Raw genomic sequence first — 24,146 nt, 5'->3', positions numbered from 1 at the left:
TCATACAGCCCTTTTTTTTTTTTTTTTTTTTTTTTTTTTTTAAACCTGGCTTTGGTCCCTGAAGAGGCCGCGGTCACTTTATTTTCTAGCAGAAATTAAGCTGAATTAAAGCACATTAGAAATAAAGGTGTCAATAAACAGGGACAGTTTGCATTTTACAAAAAATCTCAACGAATAAAATAAACGTACATGCAGGAACGGCAGACGAATGAACATCGGCTGAGACGTTTAAATTCTTAAAGGTGTGTTCAGACTGAAGCCGGAGCACAAAGGACAACAGAAGCACCTTCGTACTGGAACCGACTCAAGCAGTTACAGATGAATGAATGTGAAAGACAAAATGACAACTGAATTTATTGGTCGAGGCTTGTCTGTGATGGCTGGTGTTGCGTTGTGCTCGCTCAGCCAAATATGTGTCACGTCTTGATTTCGGTGACGTGCGCTGCCACCAGCTCCAGGGCAAAGTTTAAAATCTAAGAACTTGAACAAAGAAAAAGATTTTTTTTTTTTTTGAAGGTGACTCCACTTACTTAAATCGTCCTTGCAGTTAAGTTAAACGCAAGAAACGTTTATAGGCGTTTCTACGGTAGCCCATAGTGGACAAACAATTGCTCAACCAGTATGAAGCTGAGAAACGTGCTTAAATATTTTTTTTACTTCCATTATCTGCAGACAGCAAAATTTCTTTCATAATAACATATTAATTTATCTCTTTATCTTGAGACGAACATTTCTCAGGATATGAACCACATGTTTTTACTCATAAATCTGTTACAGCTTTCTCATCTGTGAAGTCCACAGGTTAATGGTCCCGTCTCCTTCCTTTATGAACTCTCTTTGAAGTAACATCATAATTAAGTGTTAATCTCAGGATAACGGCAGTAAATGTCTTTCCTTGTGTACTAGAGAGGGTATTTTGCATTGGATGGAGATGAAGTGGTGGAAGGTTCCTCCTACAGACTTGGAAGATGCGTCTAAATCCTACACACTGGTCCTTTCAACATCATGTCAGGCGCTAGCCACCAAACATTTTAACAGCCGCATACAGTTAAACCCAAATCTGCATAAACGCTGCAAGAAAGTTATTCCGTGTTCAGTCTGAACTCACTTTGTCAAGAAATCCGCACACATAATTGTGTTTGCACAGCTAGCAACAATAATTTCACACCCTTAGTCAGCAACACCGACAACAATTTTTAAAATAAAAATAGCAATTTAACAAGTACACGGCGATAGAAAAATAGTCTTTGGGCTCACACGCTTCATAGGAAATATCTGCAACAGCTTTAGAGGGTTCGTTTAACCTCCTGAGACCCAAGCATTTGTTTGGAAGATTAAGATCTAAGAAGTATTTAAAATCTTAGGGATTATTTCACTTTATGATGCAATTTAAGTCACCAATGTGAACCAAAAATTAAAACTGTTTGTTTTCATGCAAAAGCAGAATTGTAAACAATGAAATCCCAACGTCCTCAAACATGTACTTGTTAAATTTTCATGTTGCATCAAACTAGGAAAGTTAATAAAGCATAAATAAACAAGTGTTTTGACCCTTCGCTACCAGTACATGGCAGACAAAAGCGTCTCCTTTTGAGGACAACAGGAGGTTAAGAAAGATGTGATGGTGCAAACTCTGCAGAAAGCACTGGCACACGGTGCCAGACCGGCAGGGTGGGGAACACGTCAGGTTTGATGTACTGTTGGCTACAAAGTGGTACGAAAATGACAGGTGACAAGTTATACAATGGAGCCTGACTTACAAATCAATGTACCAGCTTTTGAACACGCTTAATCAGTTAACAAGTACATGTGTGTGTGTGTGTGTGTGTATATATATATATATATATATATATATATATATATATAATTAAAAAAAAAAAGCTCAGTGCTTTTGTCTTTTTCAAGTAATCTTGCAAAATTGCAGTGGTGATTAAAGGGGGTGAGACTCCATTTATGTAGGAGTAGCGTCACGTCTACACGCTGGTGACAGAATGTGTAAACAAGGATCGCAGACCAATTCCAAATGTGATTTAAAAACCTCAAATATGTCCTGGGTGTGTTGGCGGCTGTGCATGAAGCCACTTGCCATTGGATTGTTTAGTACAGATGTTAACAGACCTCAGAGCCTGCAGCCGAATCCGAGAACTCATTAAACCCTAATTTCTTTTTTTGCTGTGGTTGCTCTTAACTGAAAATGTTGGTTCTGGTTGCTTTGCCCTCTGAAGGGAAGTGTGTTTAGGCTCAATCTGTCTCAAGAGTAATGAGAACAAGTCACCTTTAACCCTGATCCTTTTCCCTTCTCTATGTGCTTCCACCTCGCCAGGTTTCATAAACGGAGCTACATAATACCGCGCTTTCAGTTTACTGATAAACTATAACTGTCTCCAAAAAGTGCATTTCTCTTTCCTCCTGCACTTGAAAAAGAAGGGAATAAAAATTAAATCACCCACAAAAAAAAAAACTAAAAAGTGACACAACGATCTTCACCACACGATATTCAACATATTTCTGTTTAAATACTATTTTTTTTTTGTTTTTCATATAAAACAATGATCTCTGAAGTTCATAGGATACAATTTGTATCAACAAAGAGGTGTCTTCTGGCATTTAGAAATTAGTTTTAGTTTTACGAACTGCTCCTCGGGCCATTAAAGTAACCGCACCTGTGGAGGTAAAAAAAAAATAAAAAATAAAATAAAAAAATCAACACATGCAACTCAAAGTGAGTTTCATTGAGATAGCGCACACACGGCACTTAACGTGTTTTTAAGGGGAGAAGGAATTTAGAATTAGTTATAATGATTACTCCTGGTTATTTCTTAGCTCTAATGATGAATGGAGTCATGGAAATGGTGAAATTACAACAGGAACTAGTAATATTTTGCACTTTTTCTTTTCCTTATCAACCTACTCGGTTTTAATTTAACCAGCGAGATCATTATTACCCCTGAGAAAAGTTCCCAACTTGTACTGCAAAGTAGTGGATTTCTGTATATTTAACAGATCAGGGTCCAGAAACCTCTGGAGGTGATGCCACCAACAGAGAAGACCCAGTGTCTCATGCACTGCAGACATTCACGCACATCAAAGGTAATAAATTAACACATCATTTAAATAAAAAAAAAAATAATAATAATAATACCAGCTATCTTTGTTCCATCTAAACATTTCAGGTGACCGTGCTCTGAGCTGCCACTGGGGTTTAATTTAAAAGAAGAAAAAAACGAACTGTTAAAAAAAATAAAAAAAATAAGTACTGAAAGCTGATGAACCGTGAAGTCAGCTGACAGGGCTATCCTGGCAGAGGAAATAACTCTAATTCAAACACCAACAACTGCTTGGGGTTTTCAAGTGGAGTTTTTGCTGTCTCCTTTTGTGGATGCCGTTTGAGTTTCACTTCCCTGTTGGGGGAAATCCACAAAAAACTCACAACAACTGATCTGCCACCTGCCAGCTCATAAAGAAAACCCTTTGTTGAGCTTATTCAAGAGTTACAAATACGGTGGGAACGCATTCGCAATGTGGCAGAGCAATTGCCGGGTTGATTATATTGATACATTGATTGATTATATTCTTTAACGAACCCCATATTGTTGTGTGAGCAGCTGAAAAACAGATATTTCCCTCAGATGGATGGCACAAATTTTAGCTCATACTCATACCCTGATATGATTGCCCGAAAAAAAAAAACAACAATAATAACAAAAAGTGCCAAAAAAACAATAATTTTAAAAGTATTTAAATAACTTATAATGTAACAAATAAATTAATTAAAAATAAACAACAACCTCGAAAACACATTTAAAGATACTTAAGCACGATGGCGTCTTGACTCACAACCGCTCAAAAAAGGCGAATTAAACCCCGACCACTCCTCATCTTAAGTGCTGAAATAGCAGGCGTACTTATACAAAAATATGGCAATTTTGGAATTTCACTTTACAAAAGAATACCATTACAAGTAATGAGATGACTTCCCTGCAATTAAAAACTTGCAGTTTTAGCAGCCGCGACTGCTTAAGGAGTCTCACATCATTTGGTTTGTTGTCCGACCTGACTTTAATAGTTAAGATGATCGCAAGGGATAAACCTGCAGTAGTGAGCCAAGTAAACATGAAGCTTCAACTTCATCTTCTGTCTGTGTTCAAGATCCGTGCTGCAATTTCTCCAACAAAATTGCAGCGGCGAGCTCCTGAGCATCCATCACATGAGGGTTCCTGTTCATCACCATCCTCACCAGATCCGGAGGGAAGATGCCGCACAAGTTGACAAACACCTGCTCCCTGAGGTCGTGGTATCGACCCAAGCCGGGAGGCTCCTGGCGCTGAGGCGCTGGAGGCAGCTGTTGTTGCGTTGGGAGGCTCGATGCTGAAAGGCCACGGGGTGATGAATGGACCTGCTGGCTCCAGAGAGAGTGCCAAGGTTTGCTATGGAGTCCTGGAAGACTCTTATAAGAAAAGAGGTCATAGCAAGGCTTAGGGGAATGCTGATAATTTGGATCCCAGTTTGCCTGAGGCTGAGGTTGTTGGTTTAGTGCAGAGTAGTTTCTAGAGTGAAGAGGTGATTCCTTGTACATTCGGGAGTCCTGAAGCCCGCAATCCTGCCAAAGGGAGCCCAACCGACTGTGGCTGAGGGGAGAGCTTTGAGACTGGGGGTGAGCAGTGGTTGGGATAGGAGGTGGTGGACGTGGTTGTAACTCTCCCGAAAAACCGGTCATTAGAGGATGCTGATGCTGGCGTGGGACATAGGCTGGAGGCGTCTGGAAAGAATGTGGAGATGCCTGAGAGGGAACGGAGGATGGAAGGTCTGCCGCACTAAATGCAAGTTGTCGCCGTAGTCCTTGAGGAACGGAATAGCCACGAGGAGAACGCTGGCCCAGTCCGGGAGGGACGTGGCTCGGAAGGTGGGTGTACTGGCCAGAATGGTGGTGATGGTGGTGGTGACACTGGGGGCTGTCGTCTAAGACGGGGTCAGGGGAGAAAGAGTCTGAGCTGACGCTGCCTTCGCTGCTACAGTCTGACAGCAGTGAACTTGCTCGCAGATCAGCTGGAAAGAAGCATTCAGGGGTTTGTGGCACTGCAAGATTGAGGCTTGAATAGGACTTCACAAGGGAGCTGTATCCCATCTCTGGAGACTCGCATCTGTAGTAGGTCTCAGCCTGGCTTGATCCTAAGACTCCAGCAACCCTGGAGTTGGCTCCACTACTTCCCCCAGGGAGCTCCCATCGGTCCAAACGTCCCGATGAAGGAGGTCCACCTGGAGCAGGATGGCCTACAGTGCTGCCACTACAGCTGCTGCTGCTGCTGCTGTTGCTTCCCCTACGTCCCTCCACTTTGGCGTGAACCCTAAATCTGTCATCCATGAGTTCGGTGAAGGCAGCCTGAGGCATCTGGATAGGTTGTTTATTTATGGCTCCCTGGCGTGGTTCAGCCTCAACCATTCCTTCTGATTGATCAGCACTTTGGCTCTTCACCATCAAGGTGTGTTCCAACAGGCCTCTGGAAGCAACTGATGAAATTTTGGCACTGGCTCGGAGCTCATCGGCTACGGCACGCTGGGGCTGGCTGCCTCTCTCGGGGTGGTAAAACTTACACTTGTGGCCATATGTGCACTTCTTCCCTATTGGACGAGAAAAGACAAACATCTTTTTGTCATTCTTGAAAGAACATATTTCATAACACTGTTTATCTAACTCTCCTAGCGTAGTCATCATCTCTAACATGCAAACTAAATCACATGGACGTGTATTACCGTAAGGACATGGCTGCTTCCTGTGTTCAGGTATGACAGGTCTCTTCCTCAGAAAGTTCTCCAGGCTTGGTCCGTGGCGTCCCAGTGGGTCATCAGGTGGCATGAATCTAGAAACGCAGTTAATGCATTCAAATTAATTTTTAAAAACATCCCCCAGAGTACTCAAGAAGAACTTTCACAGCCACATTTTTAGATGACAGACGGATCAATGAAGATATTTCGTACGCATTTGTTAAAACCATAACATTTATGTTTCAGGTGTTAAGCTGACAGGAGATATCAAGCTCAGGAACAGATTTTACTTAAATAATACTTTAGTAATTTCTAATGTGTACAAAGGTGATTTCATGAGTGGAGGGAAGTAGTGAAGATCAAAAGAACCGCAATGAGGAAATTAAGTATAAGTCAATAGAAAGTCCTGAAAGAATTCCCCTTCAAAATGTTTTTGTGTAAATTATTAGAGGACTATTGGTTTGTGGTCTATTTATTTGGGGAACGTGTATTTTGCAGACAACATAATGACTAATCCAATGTTTTTCAGGCCGAGGACCCCAAACTGATGAGAGATTAAGTAGGGAGCCACTACCTCATATATGTGTAAATTTAAATTTGTGGCGGAAAATTAAAAATATACGTATATAAAAAATGTCTTATCAACCAAAGATTTTGCCAAAGACCTATGGACTAATCCATGTTTGGTCACGCATTGGAAAATAAATGCAGAAAAGACAACACCTTGTTATTCAATAATAATATTAAATAGACCCGTTGTCGGTTTGTCCATTTGTGTTTTTCTTTATGGGTGCGAGTTGCTTACTTGTCGTTCACAAATGAGTACATCAGCAGGCGTTCATCAATGAACTTCTTCCACTCTGGTTTCTCGTTGGCTAGGTCCCGATAGTTGTCATTGGAGACGATTATTCCATCGGACTCGTAGGCCAGTTTCACGATGAACCGGTCGTCGTAGCAAACCACCCGACGGCCCTGCACGCGTCGAGATGGAGTGAAAACCAGGATCTTCTCTTTCTCCAGTCGCCGTAAGATCTCTTGGTCTGAACAAATAGAAGGAGAAATGTTCTGTTTGGTACCGATAAGATGAGAGGATGCTTTAAATCATCAGTCGGTGCGTTTACATGCGTGTCAAAAACCCAAATTATGGCCTCAATACGACTTTAGCTGGACAGCTTAAGTGCATGGAAACACGTTACTCTGACTAAAATCTGAATTCTCCTTATCTGATCAAAACACCCAGATCATGTAAATAGAAATCAATTTTCTCAGGCATGTATACGCTCAATCGGACTTTTAACTGGACAACACGTGTGCATGACTGCGCCACAACCGCTGCGCTGGTGTATGACCTCGGAACAAAAACATTCAAGAAAGCTGGTCACAGAAGAAGAATTGAGGCTATAGCGCCATCTTATCTGCACCATAAGTAGTGCACACATTATGTACAAGATTAAAAAAGGTGGACTATTATCCATCTTGTTGTTGTTGTTAGGTCAACTGTAAAGGAGGTCGTATTAACCCACTGACAAGACACATATCGCCACCTAGTGGGGAGGAGGAGGACATGCTCCTGTCAGTTATTCAGTTACATGCATAGGACCGTATTCAGAAAGTCGAATTTCGCGCATAGCCCGATTAAGCTGCACATGTAAACGCACTGAGTGGAAGCTACTGTGGTCGTTACCTGTGATGAGAGCATCAGGTCGGGACTGCTCCTTCCTCCAGGCAGGGACGAAAACTGTGATGTCGCGGTGGCCTCGCTCCAAGAACCAATCAACCGCCAGCTGGATGCCTTGGCACGAGAACACTTCCTTATTTCCATGACTGCGTGAGCGGAGAGACGTTTTAATTCAAACACAGTCAAATTTGACTCACAGAGAAATGCTTCATTTTAAGAAATGACACGGTTTCAGTTATATTTTTGAATATATCAGATGATATTTTAATTATTTCTACAGGTTCTGCCATTGTCCAATGTCGACACATGTTAGTGCAGTGAGAATGAGAGAACTTGAACTGTATGCTACACATGTTCTACAGCAGGCCTTTTCATCCCCTTCCTTACCTCATGGCGACGTTGCTCCCGTCGACAACAACAGGCCGGAGGTTTTCTTTGTTGTCCACTAGCTGGGATTGACACAGCAGACGGCAGGAGTCCAGAGAGGAGTTGGAGGACGAGGTGGACGAGGCAAAAGACGAAGACAAAGAGGAAGAGGGAGAATGGGAGACAGTTGGGCCTCCTTGCTGCTCCATCTCTGTCTTGGTTCCCAGTTTGACCAACTCTCCCAGAATGTCATTAATAAGTGCGTCTGGGCCCAGTTTCCTCAGGACCAGCAGCACTAGCTCCTCAGAGTAGCCTAGCTTGAGAGCAAACTCCACCTTGGTGCGGCAGTCGGTGATGGGGTCGGTGGTGGGCAATGTGTCCTGCGGTGTGGGTTCTCCAGGGGGTTGATTTGGTGCCAGGTCCAGCCTGGCCGGCTGACAGGCTGAGGGGGATTCTCTGTGGTTTTTAGCTTCGGACCCAGTTTGGAGACGTTCATCTTCGCTGTCAGAGATGGCGCTCTCCTCGGAAAAAGTACTGCAGCTGCTACTGCTGCTATAGCTTGAACGAGTACTAAAACTAGTGTTACTGCTACCAGCGCTGTTACTGCTGCTTCCGTGGGCGTCGGATCTAACTATCTTCCCAGCGGACGTCACAAGGCCCGGTCCAGCTTGACGCTCAGCACCTTCCACGTGGAGGTAGTCCAGATCCAGCCCCAGACTGAGGATGTGGCCTGTCCCATCCTCCAGATGGTCCTTCAGGCCCATGAAGCCGTCTCATACATCCAGATCTGGGTCCTCCGTCACCTCACAGGCACCTGAATGACCCCACCGCTACTGATGATGTTTAACTTTACACTGACTGGTCGTGAGTTTGAAACTTTGAGGGAAAACAGAAATCAAGTGGTTAGATTTCTGGGAATGAGTCAAGTTTAAAAGTACAGTTATTTTGTATGCAGCCCAAATGATTCCTCTTTAAAGCGTCTTCTAACAGCGTTCGAACGTGTGTGTACAAAGTTAACCAAATTTGCCAAGAATAACAATACCACGGTGTTTGATGTTTATGAAGCCAACAAGCAAATAGGCCGCAGCAGCCTCCTTTGCTTGTCTTGACTTCTACTGATTTGCATTTTAGCTGTAACGAGCTCTGTTGACAAGAAATATCTCCTTAGCACCTGAGCCAAAACATACATATATACACATATAGATTATTAAAAAAAAAAAAAAAAGAAATACCACAGTCAATAATGCAGCAGCACGGAGACATGGAGGATCAGAGTCCTCCCAAAAATGTAAACTTTTTAGGTTTGTGTCAGAATTTACATAATTTTTGTAGCTTGTATGACTCAGCACACAGACTCTATATGTTAATCGGCTTCAGGCTAAAGCGTGTCAAGTTACCTTTTCAAGGCAAAAATACATATTTGACAAGCACTCATTTAAAAGAATGCGTTTTAATGCAAAATGCACAGATTCTTATTGTGTAACTGATGAATAAATCTTTTTTTTTTTTTTAAATTATGCACTTAATGCTATACTCTAGTCACACATAAATCCAAACTATTGTGTAGATAGTTTGGCTCAGACAAAGTTACTCTGGACATATGTGCAACAATGAATCGATTAGATGGAAATAGATATGAACAGTTTAAAAGGAGATTGTTTAAGAAGTGGCCGGCGTTTATTTTAAATGTGCTCAGGGGCATTTCAGGATTTAGATATTAGACACGGAAATTTAGATAATAAATTACTGTTACGCAAACCTCCACTTTAACATTATTAAAAAAACAAACAAACAAACAAACAAACAACAAAAAAAAAAGAACGAGGACATACAGTGTCGCCAGTGCTAAACAGCAAATATCAGCCAGTACGTTTACAGCATTTAAAATTCGACTGAAATCACGTATGGATTTATGATTTATGATTTAAATCCACTGTGTATTGTATGTTTCTCCTCTCAGTGTGGCCCCCCGTGGCTCTGCAGGGGTCCGAGGATCGGCTGAAACAAAGAGCGCTCTGTTGTGATGCTAAATTGCTTAGTGACCCCTTTGAAACAACAACATGTGTTGCGTATTAAGGTCACACCCTTAATATACACCCACATAAAGCACCCACACTAACATAGCTTCACTTTGAGTTCCTGTAGACGTTCTCTATCAATCGTCATTTTTCCAGTTGCCTCTACTTTTTTTTTTTTGGTCCATACAGAATCTGAATCAGAATCAGAAAACACTTTATGGCCAAGTATGTTTGATATATGATACAAATGAGCAGACAGTTAAAGCCCAGTCATATGACAACTGGCTGCAACGCAGTAGCTGTAATGATATGATGTGGACAGAGTGGCTGTGGGTTGGCTTCAGTTGCTGCTGACACCGCTCCACACAAACAAACATCAGTGTGTTAGCGTGGAGGGCTGTTTGTGTGCGGAAATACCCATGTAGGGTACTTCCACAGCATCAAAGCACCCCAACGGCTGTGAGAATCCTCTTTGAATGTCTTGGTTATTTTCAGCTTTGAGACCAAACAATAATGCAGCATTAGAGCTCGTTGGTGTATTCCACTGAATGAGTTTAACTTTAGCATTTTAGCTTTTAAGTTGTCTTTTTTGTCTTACTATTTATTTATTTTTTTTAAACCTCAATTTAAGTCATACTGAAATAGAACTCCTGCAGACTTATTTGCATGCACCAGTGTCTGCAAAGAAAAAACTCATTTCGGACACTATATGCATGCATGTGTGCGTTTTTTATTTTAGCAGCAATTCTAATGAGGAACTTCTTGCATCGCCGGCTAAAGCACCGGAAAGCAGGGGCCTCTTAATGTCCTGACCCCCGATGTCTAAGCTGCCGCGCCACTGTTTGTCATCCTGAATGCCACAAGAGAGCTGGAATAATTTAGTCCGCCAACAACAAAGGAGACACAAAAGGAAGGAGTGAGAGTGAGTTTGTGTGCATCAAGGGGTGGGAGGGGGGGAGAAGTGTGTCTGGCTTGCTGTCCTTCACAATGCAGCTGCCACCCAATCTGTCCCCCTGTGACGGGAGTATTGTTCTCCCGGGCCGAGCAGTGTGCACAGACGGAGGCTGTTTTTTTTTTTTTTTTTTTTTTTAAACTCGTTCACCCCCTTCAACACACATGCACAAAAGCGCCTGGTAATGCACCGGCCTGAGTCGCAAAGTTGCCAGACGGATCCTTTTGAGGAGTCAGCAGAAATATGAGGAGAGTGACACAGCAAGTGTACATAACCTACGGGCCTACACGGAGGCAGTCATGTAATGTACGTGGTCTGAACTGTAAGTCTGACTTTTACTGTGAATGTGAGCTTAAGAAGTGATAATAATTTAAAGTATAAAAAACTAAAATGGGGTTAATAATTTGGTTTTGATACAAATCTCCAATATATAAAAAGAAGATACATTTTATATTGTTTCAAAGTGTTTTTACATTAAGACTTATACATAAACATTACATTACATAAAACTTTGCATTAGTCTTTTAATGCTAATTCCGTAATTTAAAATGTCTATAAGACGCAAATAATATCCAGAATGTATTAGTAATATTGCCGTTGGAACTTTAGAAGATGACAAATTTTGCAGGTAAAATCTGACTCATTGAACATTTCCCTGGAGATGAATCTGATGTGATGTGATATCACTCATTACAAATGTTAATGCTGCGGTTTCAAACTGTGCCGATCATACTGATATTTATTCAATTTTCCCACAACTGTCTGTAAAAATGTAACGGTCGCTTTCAGTGCAGTGGATAAAGTCACATTAATGCTGAAAAGTTCTGTTAAAACCAGTTTTGATTCTAAAAGAGACTTTTTGCAAAGACAAAAAAAGAAAAGAAAAAAATTATTAGATCTGGAGCACGAATGTCAAATGATGTATATGACGTATTTCACAGCTGCATCGGAAGAGCTTATATATTTGCACGTCTGAAACGTCTGCAAATCATCTACAAAGCGGTGAAATTCCATTCCTGTAATATGAAAAGACGTGATATGATTCAGTGGTTTTCTAAAATAAATACGGTACAATACGAGCGTAATTTAATTAGTTTTCGAGCAAGATTTTTTAAGCACAAACAAAACTTTAGGAATATCTCTATTCATCTGCAACTTAATTTGACAAGTTCTTTGGTTTTAAATGTCCCTTAATTGAGAAATTAGTTTCAAATTGAATGACAATTCAGTAATATCTATTCCCCTACGTATGTTCTGTGAGTCTGTGTGAGTTTTGGAGGAAGGTGGAGGTGGGTCGTCCCATAGTGAGCAGATGCTGCAGCCTCCTCCACAGTGACCCAGCCTGCCTGCACTGCCTCTGCCCTGTGTGTGTGTGTCAGGATCCAGGGTTAGGCCCCTTGGGGGAGCATGGAGCGATGGGTCCTCCTGAGGTCAGACCCTGACCGGTCCCTCAGGGCCACCGCATGGCTGCCATTTGCCGGCTGAGCCCGGCAGTCAGCCAGTCTGCCACGGCAGCGACCGGCTGGGAGGGAAGGTGGGGGGTGCAGAGAGTGGGGGCAGTGGAGGAGGACAGTGTATATGGGTGGGGGTGGGGGGGTGGGGTGGGGGGGGCAACAGATGCCGACTGAAGCCACAGGGGACCTCCCTGAAAGCATCCTCCTCCACCCTCCCCTGCTCCTCTCCTGCAACTGGTGGTGTCCAGATTCATCCTCTGTGATACATATCACCACTTTCTGTCATGTGGGCTTTCTGGCGGGGGTCGGAGGGGGGGGGGGGGGGGGGGTGAATGGTGGGTAGCCCTCACTTTCACCTCTGAGTTGCACAGATTCTCTCAACTTGTTTTTTTGTCCGATTCTGCTTCCATATCGCTAACTGAACCCAGAAAGTACCATCACACCATTGGTGGCATCAGTGGTGAGACCGCAATTATTTTTCCACTCTCATCAAAACATATGTATAGAACAGGTTTGCATGAATTTAAAAGTGAAATTAAACCTTCAGAGTGTTATGGGATAACCCCAAGAAATCCCCAAAGAGGTAAAAACTACATAATCTGTTTATCTACACTTAAGGTAAATCATACATTTCTAGAAAACTAATAACAATCACACTTGGCAAATGTTGCTGCATGGGTTGCGAAACCATTTTTCAAACTTTTGGCATGTAAAAGAATTGGAAAAGTCAAAGGAACATAATCATCACCACCACTTTAGAACCTGAGGTTGCAGCATTTTACCACAAACGAGCACTAACCACACACAGACAAAATATTTGAGGGTAATACAGCACAACTCTCAACCAAAAATAGCAACAGTGTTCAGTTGTGTCTTCAGTTGATTAAATCTACACAAACCAATGAAAACAAACCACACTTACCGCACAGCTCACAGCAAGAGAATCGTCCAGGCAGCGGAGAATAAGGCAACTACTCCTATGATTTCTCTCCTGATATGCTACCTTTGATCATTTCAGCAGCTCAAAGCCAGAAAAACTGAAGCGGGAATTTCCCCAATAACCGTGCTGGTAAAGTAAGCCCAGAAGTATGGCACGATTCCCTTTGTAAAGTTAAAAAAAAAAAAAAAATAGTATCCTCTAGAAAATAAATCTGTCAATCCAAGTGAGGCTCAACCAAACAAGTTTCCTGGATGAGTTTTAGCAGCGATCCCCAGGAGGTCAGTGTTAAAGTTCTCCCTTTTTTGGTTGAGAAGCAGAGTGCAGTGTCCTGAAGCTGCAGGTTGTAGCTGTGTGACTGACAACAGATGGAGTAGAAATCATGTAGCAGCCCCTCTACACACCAAGCTAGCCCACTGACCAATACGAATGAAGAAGTCTGACCACAAACACACTTTCCTGTCTTCACCAAAGCTTGTTCTGAACACACACCGATCCTCCACCTCTCCACCAATAAAAACAGACATTCAAATCTGCTAGGGTAACTCCACCCCCTGCCCCCCCCCCCACCCTCCAACCCCCCCAACAAAAACTTCACAAACACACACACAAGCCTATCCGCTGGCTCGAGCCATGAATGGACTAGAAGGCATGAGTTGACAATGGTGGGGAGGGGTACACAAAGGGCCCATGGCGGGCAGCTGCACACAGACACACCATGCTTAGGGCCGTTGTGCACACACACACACACACACACACACACACATACAAATACACAAATACAGATACATGAGTGGAAAGAGCGAAAAAAAAAAAAAAAAAAAAAACAGAGGACCCAGAATTGAGCTCTGTGGAACACCTGGCCCACTGGAGACGGCTGCTGCCTTCAACCTCTTTGTTTCACGGGTGGGGGGACTGGCTTGACTCAGACAATGGGACGAATTATGTTAAAAGTAGTGTGTGTGTGTGTGTGCTCCCAAAATGGGTGTCGTCAGGAGTGCAATTGGTGTGTATGTGTGTGTCTGATGGAAAGTTAGCAGGTGGAGAAAGAAGCTGTGAAGAGAGAAAGACTTCAAACTAACGAGGCAAAAAAGGAAAAGTTTAAAAAAAAAAATCTGACAAAAAAAAAAGTAAAAATAGAGCTTTTATTGTTTGAACTGGGCTCCAGGACAAAATGGCAGTCTTACTTTTCAAGGCTCAAGGGAGGTCAGAGACAAAGAATGGCTGCCTGTCAGGCTGGACTTCAACAGCTCCAGTTAGCAGATCATTTCACTTCACAGAGAGGAAGTGGTTTATCATTTCCCCAAATTACACAGAATATGACTTCAGTATAGAACAGAGCAGAGAATGTGAGGTGAGAACATACTCACGCAGACAAGCTGCTTGTTTGCATGCTAATTTGTTTTAATTAGGACAGTGTATTATTGAGGCTGATGTGGTCGTGATCAAAGTATCGGTCGCATTTTGACCCGATGATGGCTCTAAAAACGAACAAACGAGTTTCTGTATAGCCCCAAAACATTAAATTATTTCACCACAAACAGATACCGTGCTGCCCAACTGCCCAGTTTTGGATTTAGAAGTCATCTCTCAACATTTGAAGTTTGACCTTTAATGGTTACTAACTTCTCCCTGTGTCACGGAGAGAGGCGTGTTTCATGTTTCCATTTTGACATACACACAGACAGTGTAGGCAGGGAGGAGCCCACACAGTCTGAATGAAGTGAAGTGGTTTGGAGGAAAAACCTTTAAAGAGCACGGACTACGCCTTTAAATAAATAAGTGTAGCATCTTCGACCTATATCCTTCTGAAGCGACTTTTAACAGACACTGAACCCTGAGAAGCTGTTGTAGGATCTGGGACCAGTGTTCTTCCTGCCCCATCTCATCACATGCTGTGGCTTGTGAACACAACTTTTTTATACATTTTTTTTTTAAAATCCCCCCACACATTTTGATTTCTTTAAATACATATTAACATGAATACAACATATTTTACTAAAGGGATAAGATAGCTTACACATATAGTAGGTAGGGGGTCCCTACTTAATCTCTCAATCAGTTTGGGGGTCTGAAAAAAATTGAAGACCCCTGATTTAATGTCTCTGTTTGGTTTTATCCGTGGGTGTAAAAGACATTTGTTCCGTTTCTATCTTTGTCTTGTAAGAGCATGACTGCAAACCCCCGTGCCAGTTTCGTCAGTTCTTTGGAACCCACCAATTATAACCAAGTCATGATTTTCATCACTGTGTCTATATGGGTGTTTTCTGAATCAGAACAAAAACTCTCATGTAACCACTTCAATCAGAACGGACCGGCCTGATCAGAGAGATTCGTTTAGTCAGATTGAGAGGGCTGGTGTGAAGCTTTGATAATATGTTCAACGGGAATAATAATAGTGCCTCAAAAAAGAATGGTAAGAATAAATCAATTCTTTCTGTACAAGTTTGCCCCACGTGGGATAAACATCAACGAGAGTTTGAAGTTAGACTCTGTGTGGGCAGCAGCATTGAAAATGTGAGTAAACCTGGGTCATCTTCTTCTCTGGAATAAATATATGCATGTATTATCAGATTTTTCACGTCCATTTAAACTGTTTTGTAGTAGTACTACTAGTTGACAATAAAATACTTAAATTCTCATTTTGTACCCGTATTCTAACCACTGCTAGTCATTCAGTTTGTAAGATGTACAGATTTGCCTATGTGTGAAAACATTATATATGCAAATATCTAAGCTGTGGCTTTTATACTTTTTGAGCTATAGATCTTTTGCAGATGACCATATGTCAAAATACTCAGTTTGCAGTGCACGCTATTAACATAGATTAAAAATGACGTTTAATCGTGATTAATCATATTTCTAAGTGTGGAAGTCAAAGGGTTAACGGTAGTGAAGAACTTGCAATGACAGTGAACCATCATTTACAAAAGCAGGATCTCCCGTTTGAAGTGAAACACGACCATCATTAATTCAGCGGTGCTTTTCTCTACAAAATATATGAGATAATGGTGTTAACACCAGTAATTACAGAGCCTACACACTCCCCCTGGGGCTCCTGCATGGTGTCCTGAGCCAGCTTCTGTTGGCATGCTACCGTGTCTTATTATTAATAACCTTCACCCCTCGTCTCATTTTTTCTCTCTTGCCTCGCCTGCACACACACCAACAAATCCCCTTTGCTCCTTTGTTATTATCCTTCATTCACTGTTTCATTTTCCTCGTGCCATCCAGTTGATATTCTGTCTTTTGCTTCGCAGTTACAAATTAAGTTTTAAATAAAGAATAGTAACTCACCTCGGCCTCCTCGCTAAGTGCGTTGAATTAACGAGCCGGGATCATTACGCCATCCATCAGAGTCACAAATCTCCATGTACAACTTGACAAGCAGCCAAGCACATCCCTCTCTCGAAAGCCCAGGTCACGCAGATCGCTCGGCCGTGCACACTTCCCATTTCAGTCTAAATCTGCAGCGTCTGCCTCTCTGGAGGATGAGCAGTCATTTCTTGTCTTCACAGTAAATGTCATTGGTTTTTATATGCAAATCATCTGGTGTTTATTTGGCCAACCACATCAAGTGGAAAGACCTGTTTTGTTGTTTGCCAAACACGCTTCCAATGCGTTCACTTGGCTGTGAATGCATTTCAGTTAGTGGAAACTGCCCTGACTAATGACTGATAACTGATATCTGTTCTTGATTTGAAAGTGATAAATCACATTATCTTTCAGAATCACACCTGAATATCGTAGACGTAGCGGTATTATTTATTTGATAGTTATAAGGCCGCAGTGAAGTGTGTTTTCTCTGATTTGAGTCAGATTTTCTTGACATTTGTGTTGCATTACAAGGCAAACATGGCTTCGCTCATACATAACAACACACAGCATTTAGCTAAAACTGGAACAAAACAAACACTACAAGCATGAGAGAATGTGCCCTATTGTATTATACGCTATCTAATAAAGAAATTTTGCAAGAAACTTTTTACTTGGAAATGTAATCTGCTTCGCTCGCTTCGTTTCAAAATAAGTCCTGTCATCAATGCATCAGCGTGGTGTTACTATCTAACCAAAGATCATTTCCATTTCCAGTGACCAGGTTTTGAATATCACATTACAGTCATTTTATTAGCAGACTAATTTTTATCTCAAGCCGACGGCGTCCTCCCCCACCCCTCCACCCTCCCTCGCTCCTCTCTGTCTTGCACTGACTCCTTAATTGGGGCTCAGCTGACAGGTTTTCCCCTTGGGGAGCAGGAGCCATGTGGACCATCTGCTTCTGGTCGCAGGATGAACAGGTGTCCCGCTCCCGGCCGCCTGCCTGCCTGCCTGCCTGCCTGCCTGCCTGCACCTTACCGAGCCCTTTCCAAACGCAGCGCGGCACAGTGCAGTTGTGGCTGCTGTTTACACAAGATAAATCGGGGTAGTCTTGTTTGACCTGAGCGGTATTTCTGTCTCAAACAAAAGAGGAAGCATATGGGAGTGCCACGTAATCTGAAAGAAAGATCTCATACATGTCTGAGTCAGTTTCTTTTTTTTTTATCATATGATTCATCCTCTCTTTAAACATTTTCCACAATGATTCCCGCAGCTTTTTTTAAACTGTGTCTTTCACAGAAGCAATCATCACTTATCTTGCTTTGGTTTGTGCAAATATTAAACTAAAGAGTTCTACAAGAGGGAAGCTCTCTCCTCCCCTACGTGCGGCTTTGTTGGCTCAATATGGAACACGATGTATAACAGGTAAACTTCACACAGCGCAACCTTTAAGATAAACATATGCTTCTGGGTCAACTTATCTGCCAGTGCGCTACTCTAGTCAGCTTTATTGAGCTGTATTGAGGTTTTTCTGTGTACTTCAAACAGTGCTGACTGGAACAGGATGGTGGCTCGGGCTGCAGCTGAAGTTCATAAACATGACAAACCACCGTTATCTTTAGTGAAATCACTGCAACACAGAAAAGAGGGCAGGTGTCTGAGTAGATGGTGTGCAGGAGGCGAGAAGAAATGGCAACTTTCTGCACGTGTCCAGCCGCTGAGAGACAATCCTGCAAGAAATACGTACGCACAGACTAATATAAAGTGGAGCCTACATCTGCATCCATGAATAATCAAATTAGTATACAATTTTGCCTCTTTATAAGATGTGATTTAATTAATTTGTTAAGTTTTTATTAGATGGGATCACAGGATTGGATAACAACACCCCACATATAAATAACGAGTATGTTTAAAGCTAATTAACTGAAACATCAGCGTTCGCTTAAAGTTTCTGATTCATAGCTTCCTGTTTCTCTTTTGCATGCACCTAAAACGAACTCTATTTTCCACAAATGACTTCATAGTAATTGCTTTCACAATATCTGGATCTTCGTGAGCCTGCACCAGTTGTGCGGAAGGAGGGGGTGGGTTCTCACAGAGGGGTGGATGAGTGTTTGTCAGTAAAGAAACAGCAGGAGCAGAGGCTGCAGCATACTGGATAAACACAGATCCAGGCAGTGAGGATTACACCAGCCCCCTAACAAGGCCTGAGGGGTGGCTACAGACAGAGCAAGAGGTAGTCCAGCTGGTATCAAACACACACACACACACACACACTCACTTTACAGGCATAATATTATACCAACAACCCCTACACAAATCTACCTATGGAGGAGGAAGCCAAATACACCAAACCAGACCGTGTGTGTGTTTGTGTGTGTGTGTAGAGGGGGATGGAACAGGGTCACGAGGACTTTGAAGGCACAAAGGGTTCGGCCTTAAGGCCGGTGCCCCCCAGGTCACTTAAAGAGGCAAGGAGGCAGCATGAAAACATGTTAGAGCACACATACGCACACACTCGCACACACCACCTGCTGTTTCCTGCAGGCTTCTGTTTGGTGTAATGGAGATAGAGTGATTCATCAGCCACACAAAACAAAGGCACGTTACTGAGATTTACCACATAGCTCAGGCCAATAAAACCTCCACGGCAACGCAGACATAATCTCTTGGAATAGTTTGTGGTTTTTTTTTTTTTTTTTGCAAAGAGGAGAGTAGGGCTGCAACTAAGGAAGCATGAAACATGCAGATCACTTGCAAGTCACTACAATATCTATAAATACTTTAAGGTGGCACACAGTCCAAACATGCCCTTGGCTCCCATTTCCTATTATCATTTACAAGAGCAAAAGATAGAAGATTTGTAAGTTTGAATGTTTTTTTTTTAGGCAATTCCTCCCATGTCTGGCAACCCATCAATTATCATTAGCCTCTGAGGTCAGTGTTTTAGAGATTCCTTTGTTGCCACCCAGATAACAACAACAAAAAAATGATATCCAGATCTTTTTTTTTTAGGTCTGTGCACTGGTCATTGTTTATCAAATAACTCAGGGCAGTAAAACTTCCTTGGAAAGCAGAGCATCAACTAAGTATATATTTTGCAGCCTGTACTGGAGTGAGACATTTATCGCCCTGTGAAAATGGGAACATTTTTTGCCAGTGAGGGGTTAATTTGAGCCGGAACCTGCCGGAACGAGAACCCGCACCTCTTAATTTTGACCTCCCTGTGTTCCGGTACTTATTTGGGCAGATCCCGTACCTCTCATTTAAAAAAAGAAAAACATATATATATATATATATATAAAAAACAATATATATATAACATTTTTAAAATAAAATAATATGCATATATTAATTTACAGAACAAATCCCAAGAATTTCATGTTGTTTATTAAGATTTGACGTCACAAGCCACGCCCCCGACACAGAAAAAAAACTTCGCCGCATCTGAGGAGCAGGTAAAGAGGAGAAAGACGGTTACCATAACAACGAATATGTCAAAAAGACAGTTAAATTAATTGTCTTTTTTTAAAATAGGAGGAAGAGTTGCATGACACTTCAAAACGAGTCAGAAAAGCCACCACACGCGGCGACGAGGGCAGCCGCAGCGGCCATGTTGATGGTCAAAACCAACTGCACAGTAGCTGGAGGAGCTAGCGCCGCAACAGCTAAGTTAGCCGGGTTCACCCGACAGCTTACGTTAGCCAAGCCGGGGCAGGAGGCTGGCACCGTGGCAGCAGCTGGTCAGGTTCACCGCCAGCCGGAGCAGGAGCCAGCTACAGCGCTACCAGTCAGACATGTGGACCAGCAACAGCCGGAGCAAGAGGCGGTTACCCCGGCAGCAGCTAGCCCGGTACAACGGCCGGAGCAAAAGGCGGTTACCCAGGCAGCAGTTAGCCCGGTCAAACGGCCGGAGCAAGAGGCGGTTACCCCGGCAGCAGCTAGCCCGGTACAACGGCCGGAGCAAAAGGCGGTTACCCAGGCAGCAGTTAGCCCGGTCAAACGGCCGGAGCAAAAGGCGGTTACCCAGGCAGCAGTTAGCCCGGTACAACGGCCGGAGCAAAAGGCGGGAACCAGAAGCCGGACACGCTCGTGATGTGGGGTGTTTTGGACAACTAACGTTAATTATGGTGAGCATACTGTCTATTAATAGTGCCAGTCTTTGAATCATAATAATGGAAGATATGTGTGATTTATTACAGCGTGGCAGGTGGGCATTTTCATGTTGTTTTTAGTACGTTTTCTGTATACGTTACGGGACCTGTGCCAGTGACGTCATCCCTGAGCTGTCATATGTACAAATTACAAATTAAGCACTGCAGTCAGGTTAATTTTTTTGCTTCTACTTCACTTTCAACAACTGAAACGTTCGTTGAAATCTTTGTTTGTATGTCTGAACCTCCTCAGTTAACCTGTCCTCAATGTGTTCTGTCTGCACTGATCCAAAACAGTCGATTTGAAAGGTTGTGGAAATGCAGAAGCAGAGAGAAATACTCAAGCAGACCGATCACAGGTCTTGTGGTCTGCATCTCAGTGAATTACATTTCTGGGGAGGTGCACGTCGCCTAAGGAGGTCTACGTAGGGTCTGGGTTGTAGCCCAGATGCAGAAGCCTAAACCACGTATTACTGTGTAAGAAAACCCTAAAACATGCCAATCGCCGGCCGGTTCGCAGAACCTCAGACAGCGTGTTTTTTTCCCTGAATGATCGTTCTATTGATCCATTTATAATTAAATAAAACAGTGAAAAGCAGAAAAACCTCACAAATTGTGCATTTTAGCGAATTAACCCACTATCTGATAACTGAGTCTCCTGGGGGTTCAACAGCCAATGTTTATTCCGGTATATCCCAGTCAATACATGCTTTTCGGCACCTGTCAGTAGCAATAAATAAATAAAATAAAAAAAATTAGACGGATTTAACGGATAAAAACCTACTCCATGTACTTAGTTTAAGGTATTTGTTTGATAAATTGCAGTGCTTAACAAGGCATTTCACCTCCTCTGTTCTCCACATGGACAGTTTGTCTGTATGCCACTGAAGCCTGATCAAAAATGATTACATTTCTAATAATAGGAAACAGAAACCTCCCAGTTGTTTCACGTTTCCTACAGATTATGCATGTTGCTTTGCAGAAAAAAAGGTTAATAAGATTGAATGTTTGCTGGAAATTTATCACAGCAAATGCTAACTAGCACAATCAAAAACTTCAGAAGCGTATTTTACTGTCTCTCTCTGACTGGGGATTTAATTAACCACGAAGAGCATTAAATAGATCAAAACTCCTTTTAAACTTATTCATTTTGCATGATGTTGAGATGTTGACAGTTAAAAAAAACCCCAAACATTATATTTCTATTTTTACTAGAGCGAGAATATCAGGGAAGCTGGGAAACAAGAAGGGAAAATCTGTTCATTTGGTTTTTGTATTCACGGCTCTACTGTGATTAGATTATCTTTATGTTACGCAGAAGCCAGTTAGCCGCACACGCTGGCTCTCATATACGCACATAAATCCACGGCACTCTGATTAAGCCATGATAGATCGTCCCCACCGGGCCTGGCCTATTGAACACAGATTGTGTGTCTGTAGTGTGTTATAGCAAATATCCACATTTACATACATGCTTGTGCAGGCCTGTGTGTGTGTGTGTGTGTGTGCGTATGTGCGTCATGTGTCTGGCTATGTGCAGGTGCGTGAAAGTGTGTGTGTGTGTGTGTGTGTGACATCAGGGCGAGTGCCGGGGGTCATCGGGGTCAGAGAGGAACAAAAGCGCAGAGCAGCTCCCAGCTGCCGGGCCAAACGTCATCCAGCAAGCCCCCCCCACCACCCCTTTCCTTTTCAATGGGAGCGTGCCGTGGCCTTGCTTCTGCTGACACATGCACGTTCACACACACACACACACACACACACACACACGTCCAGCTTGGCGGTCCACAGTCATGTCTAGAGCTCGCTGCAGAAGGCGAAGGGGGTAAAAAAGGGCACATGGGGACATATGCAGAGCATGCATGGATGCAAATGCACAACACAGCCTGACGTCACATGTTAATGCTTCCACTCTGTTTTTCATTTAAGTCACAGATGCGTTTTTGTGATTTCAGTCGACTAATGTAGATGACTGAATGAATGTAGGTGGAGTGACTCGAACTTCGTTCAAAAATTTAGACAAAAGCTGTGAAAACTAAACAGTCACCAGTGAAGACATCCGCTTTGCATACAAGCACAAAGACCCTGGAGCCAAAGAACGAGTCGGTGAGCGTGTGCGTCTGTGTGTGTGTTCAGAATGCAAATTAAACATATTCACTTTTTAGGTTTATTTTTTTAGTTATTCATTTTCACAACAGCAACACCCAGCAGCATTCATCTGTTCGTAATTCCCCACGTCCCTTAAAGTAACTTTTACTGCATTGTGTTTTTTTTTTTTTATAGAACTCACTAGAATACTATTAAAACAACTATAGTTGTGTTTTACAACATCTTTGAGATGCTTAAATATGTGTTTGTTATTCTGTACATAAATCATTTTGACTTTGTTGAAATTAACTTTAAAGTTAAATCTTCTGTTTTCTTGGTATTTGTCTAATTTTTGGTGTCAGGCAGACAACACATACACATACATTTTCTAAAATGTGTAATTTCACTGCATTAATATAGGTTCAGTTTAGGATGAAAAGAGAAAATGACAAGTCACCACTTACTTTTATCATCCGTCCCATCTTGAATTCATTCACCATCGCGTGGAAACTGTTCCCAAAGCATTCACATGAAAAAAAAAACAGGACTTGTCTGCAGACGCTGCTGCTCCAGTAGTTAGTTGCTTTCTTCATACATGTATATATATGTGTGTGTGTGAGAGGGAAAGAGAAAGCTAGAGAGAGGGTGACAGCAAGGAAGTGCGAACATAAAGCTGCCTGACTGTCACCACCTAGAGGTTTACATCTGTTCATAGCCTGTTTCTTGCACCTGCTGCAGGTACAGCTACAGTACAACACTTTGCTGAAATGTAAGACATTACATTACTTTTGCATTAATTTTAAGTTACTTTCACCAAAATAACTGGAAATGTGGATTTTGCGTTCTCACTATATCTTATTGCATTCAGTGTAGCTCATTTCCGTATCCAGTAGAAGGTGATGTGGAACGGCGTAATGACTAAGCTAGGCTAACGCTAACAACATTATGATATAATGGCCGCAGTACATATTGTGATAGAGAGAATTCATTAAATTCATTTCGGGTTTAGAATCCATTGTAATGTGCGTTACTGACATTTGTACCGAGTATTTTTTTTTTTTATAATATCTCACATTACTGCATTACAGCAAGAAGTAATGCATTACAATAGTTGCATTACTCTTGTAATGCGTTAATCCCAACACTGACTGTTAATTAAAGTTAATAGCAGATTTTTATTTTATCCAGTATCACCAAAGCATAAAATAATACATCAGCCAATTTGCAAAGTTGAGCAATCTGTCTTGAAAATCATCATAATAAATGAGCATCTTTAAATGGCTTTTGCGATAGTATCATGTTTCGTATTTATCAAATTATGAATACCTCAAGCTGTCCCATTTATTCCACGTCAATGAATTTAAAAGAAGATTTGTCTCCCTCTACTGGATAATCACCACAGTTACATGCAACGTGTT

At 42.2% G+C, this 24,146-nt stretch overlaps 1 protein-coding gene across 1 annotated transcript; it reads right to left on the bottom strand.

Moving 5' to 3' along the window:
- Positions 1–11: 11 nt before the first annotated feature.
- Positions 12–23,314, bottom strand: LOC125017603 (probable ribonuclease ZC3H12C). Its single transcript, XM_047600968.1, has 6 exons — positions 23,193–23,314; positions 7,829–8,683; positions 7,448–7,587; positions 6,569–6,803; positions 5,752–5,858; positions 12–5,619 (listed from the first exon to the last, which is right to left on the bottom strand). Exons 2-6 carry the CDS (start codon positions 8,569–8,571, stop codon positions 4,145–4,147), a joined length of 2,700 nt encoding a protein of 899 aa, XP_047456924.1. The 5' UTR covers positions 8,572–8,683; positions 23,193–23,314; the 3' UTR covers positions 12–4,144.
- Positions 23,315–24,146: the final 832 nt, after the last annotated feature.

This window comes from Mugil cephalus, chromosome 12 (genome assembly GCF_022458985.1).
Source record: "Mugil cephalus isolate CIBA_MC_2020 chromosome 12, CIBA_Mcephalus_1.1, whole genome shotgun sequence".
NCBI classification, from domain to species: domain Eukaryota; kingdom Metazoa; phylum Chordata; class Actinopteri; order Mugiliformes; family Mugilidae; genus Mugil; species Mugil cephalus.
Note: the sequence above shows the minus strand (reverse complement) of the source record. Positions and strands in the feature narration are given on the sequence as shown.

Coding starts and splice junctions, on each gene's coding strand:
- LOC125017603 (XM_047600968.1), bottom strand. CDS start 8,571: ATGGGCCTGAAGGACCATCTGGAGGATGGGACAGGCCACATCCTCAGT. Junction 7,588..7,828: donor GGGAGCAACGTCGCCATGAG/GTAAGGAAGGGG, acceptor CCGCTCACGCAG/TCATGGAAATAAGGAAGTGT. Junction 6,804..7,447: donor ACCTGATGCTCTCATCACAG/GTAACGACCACA, acceptor CTATTTGTTCAG/ACCAAGAGATCTTACGGCGA.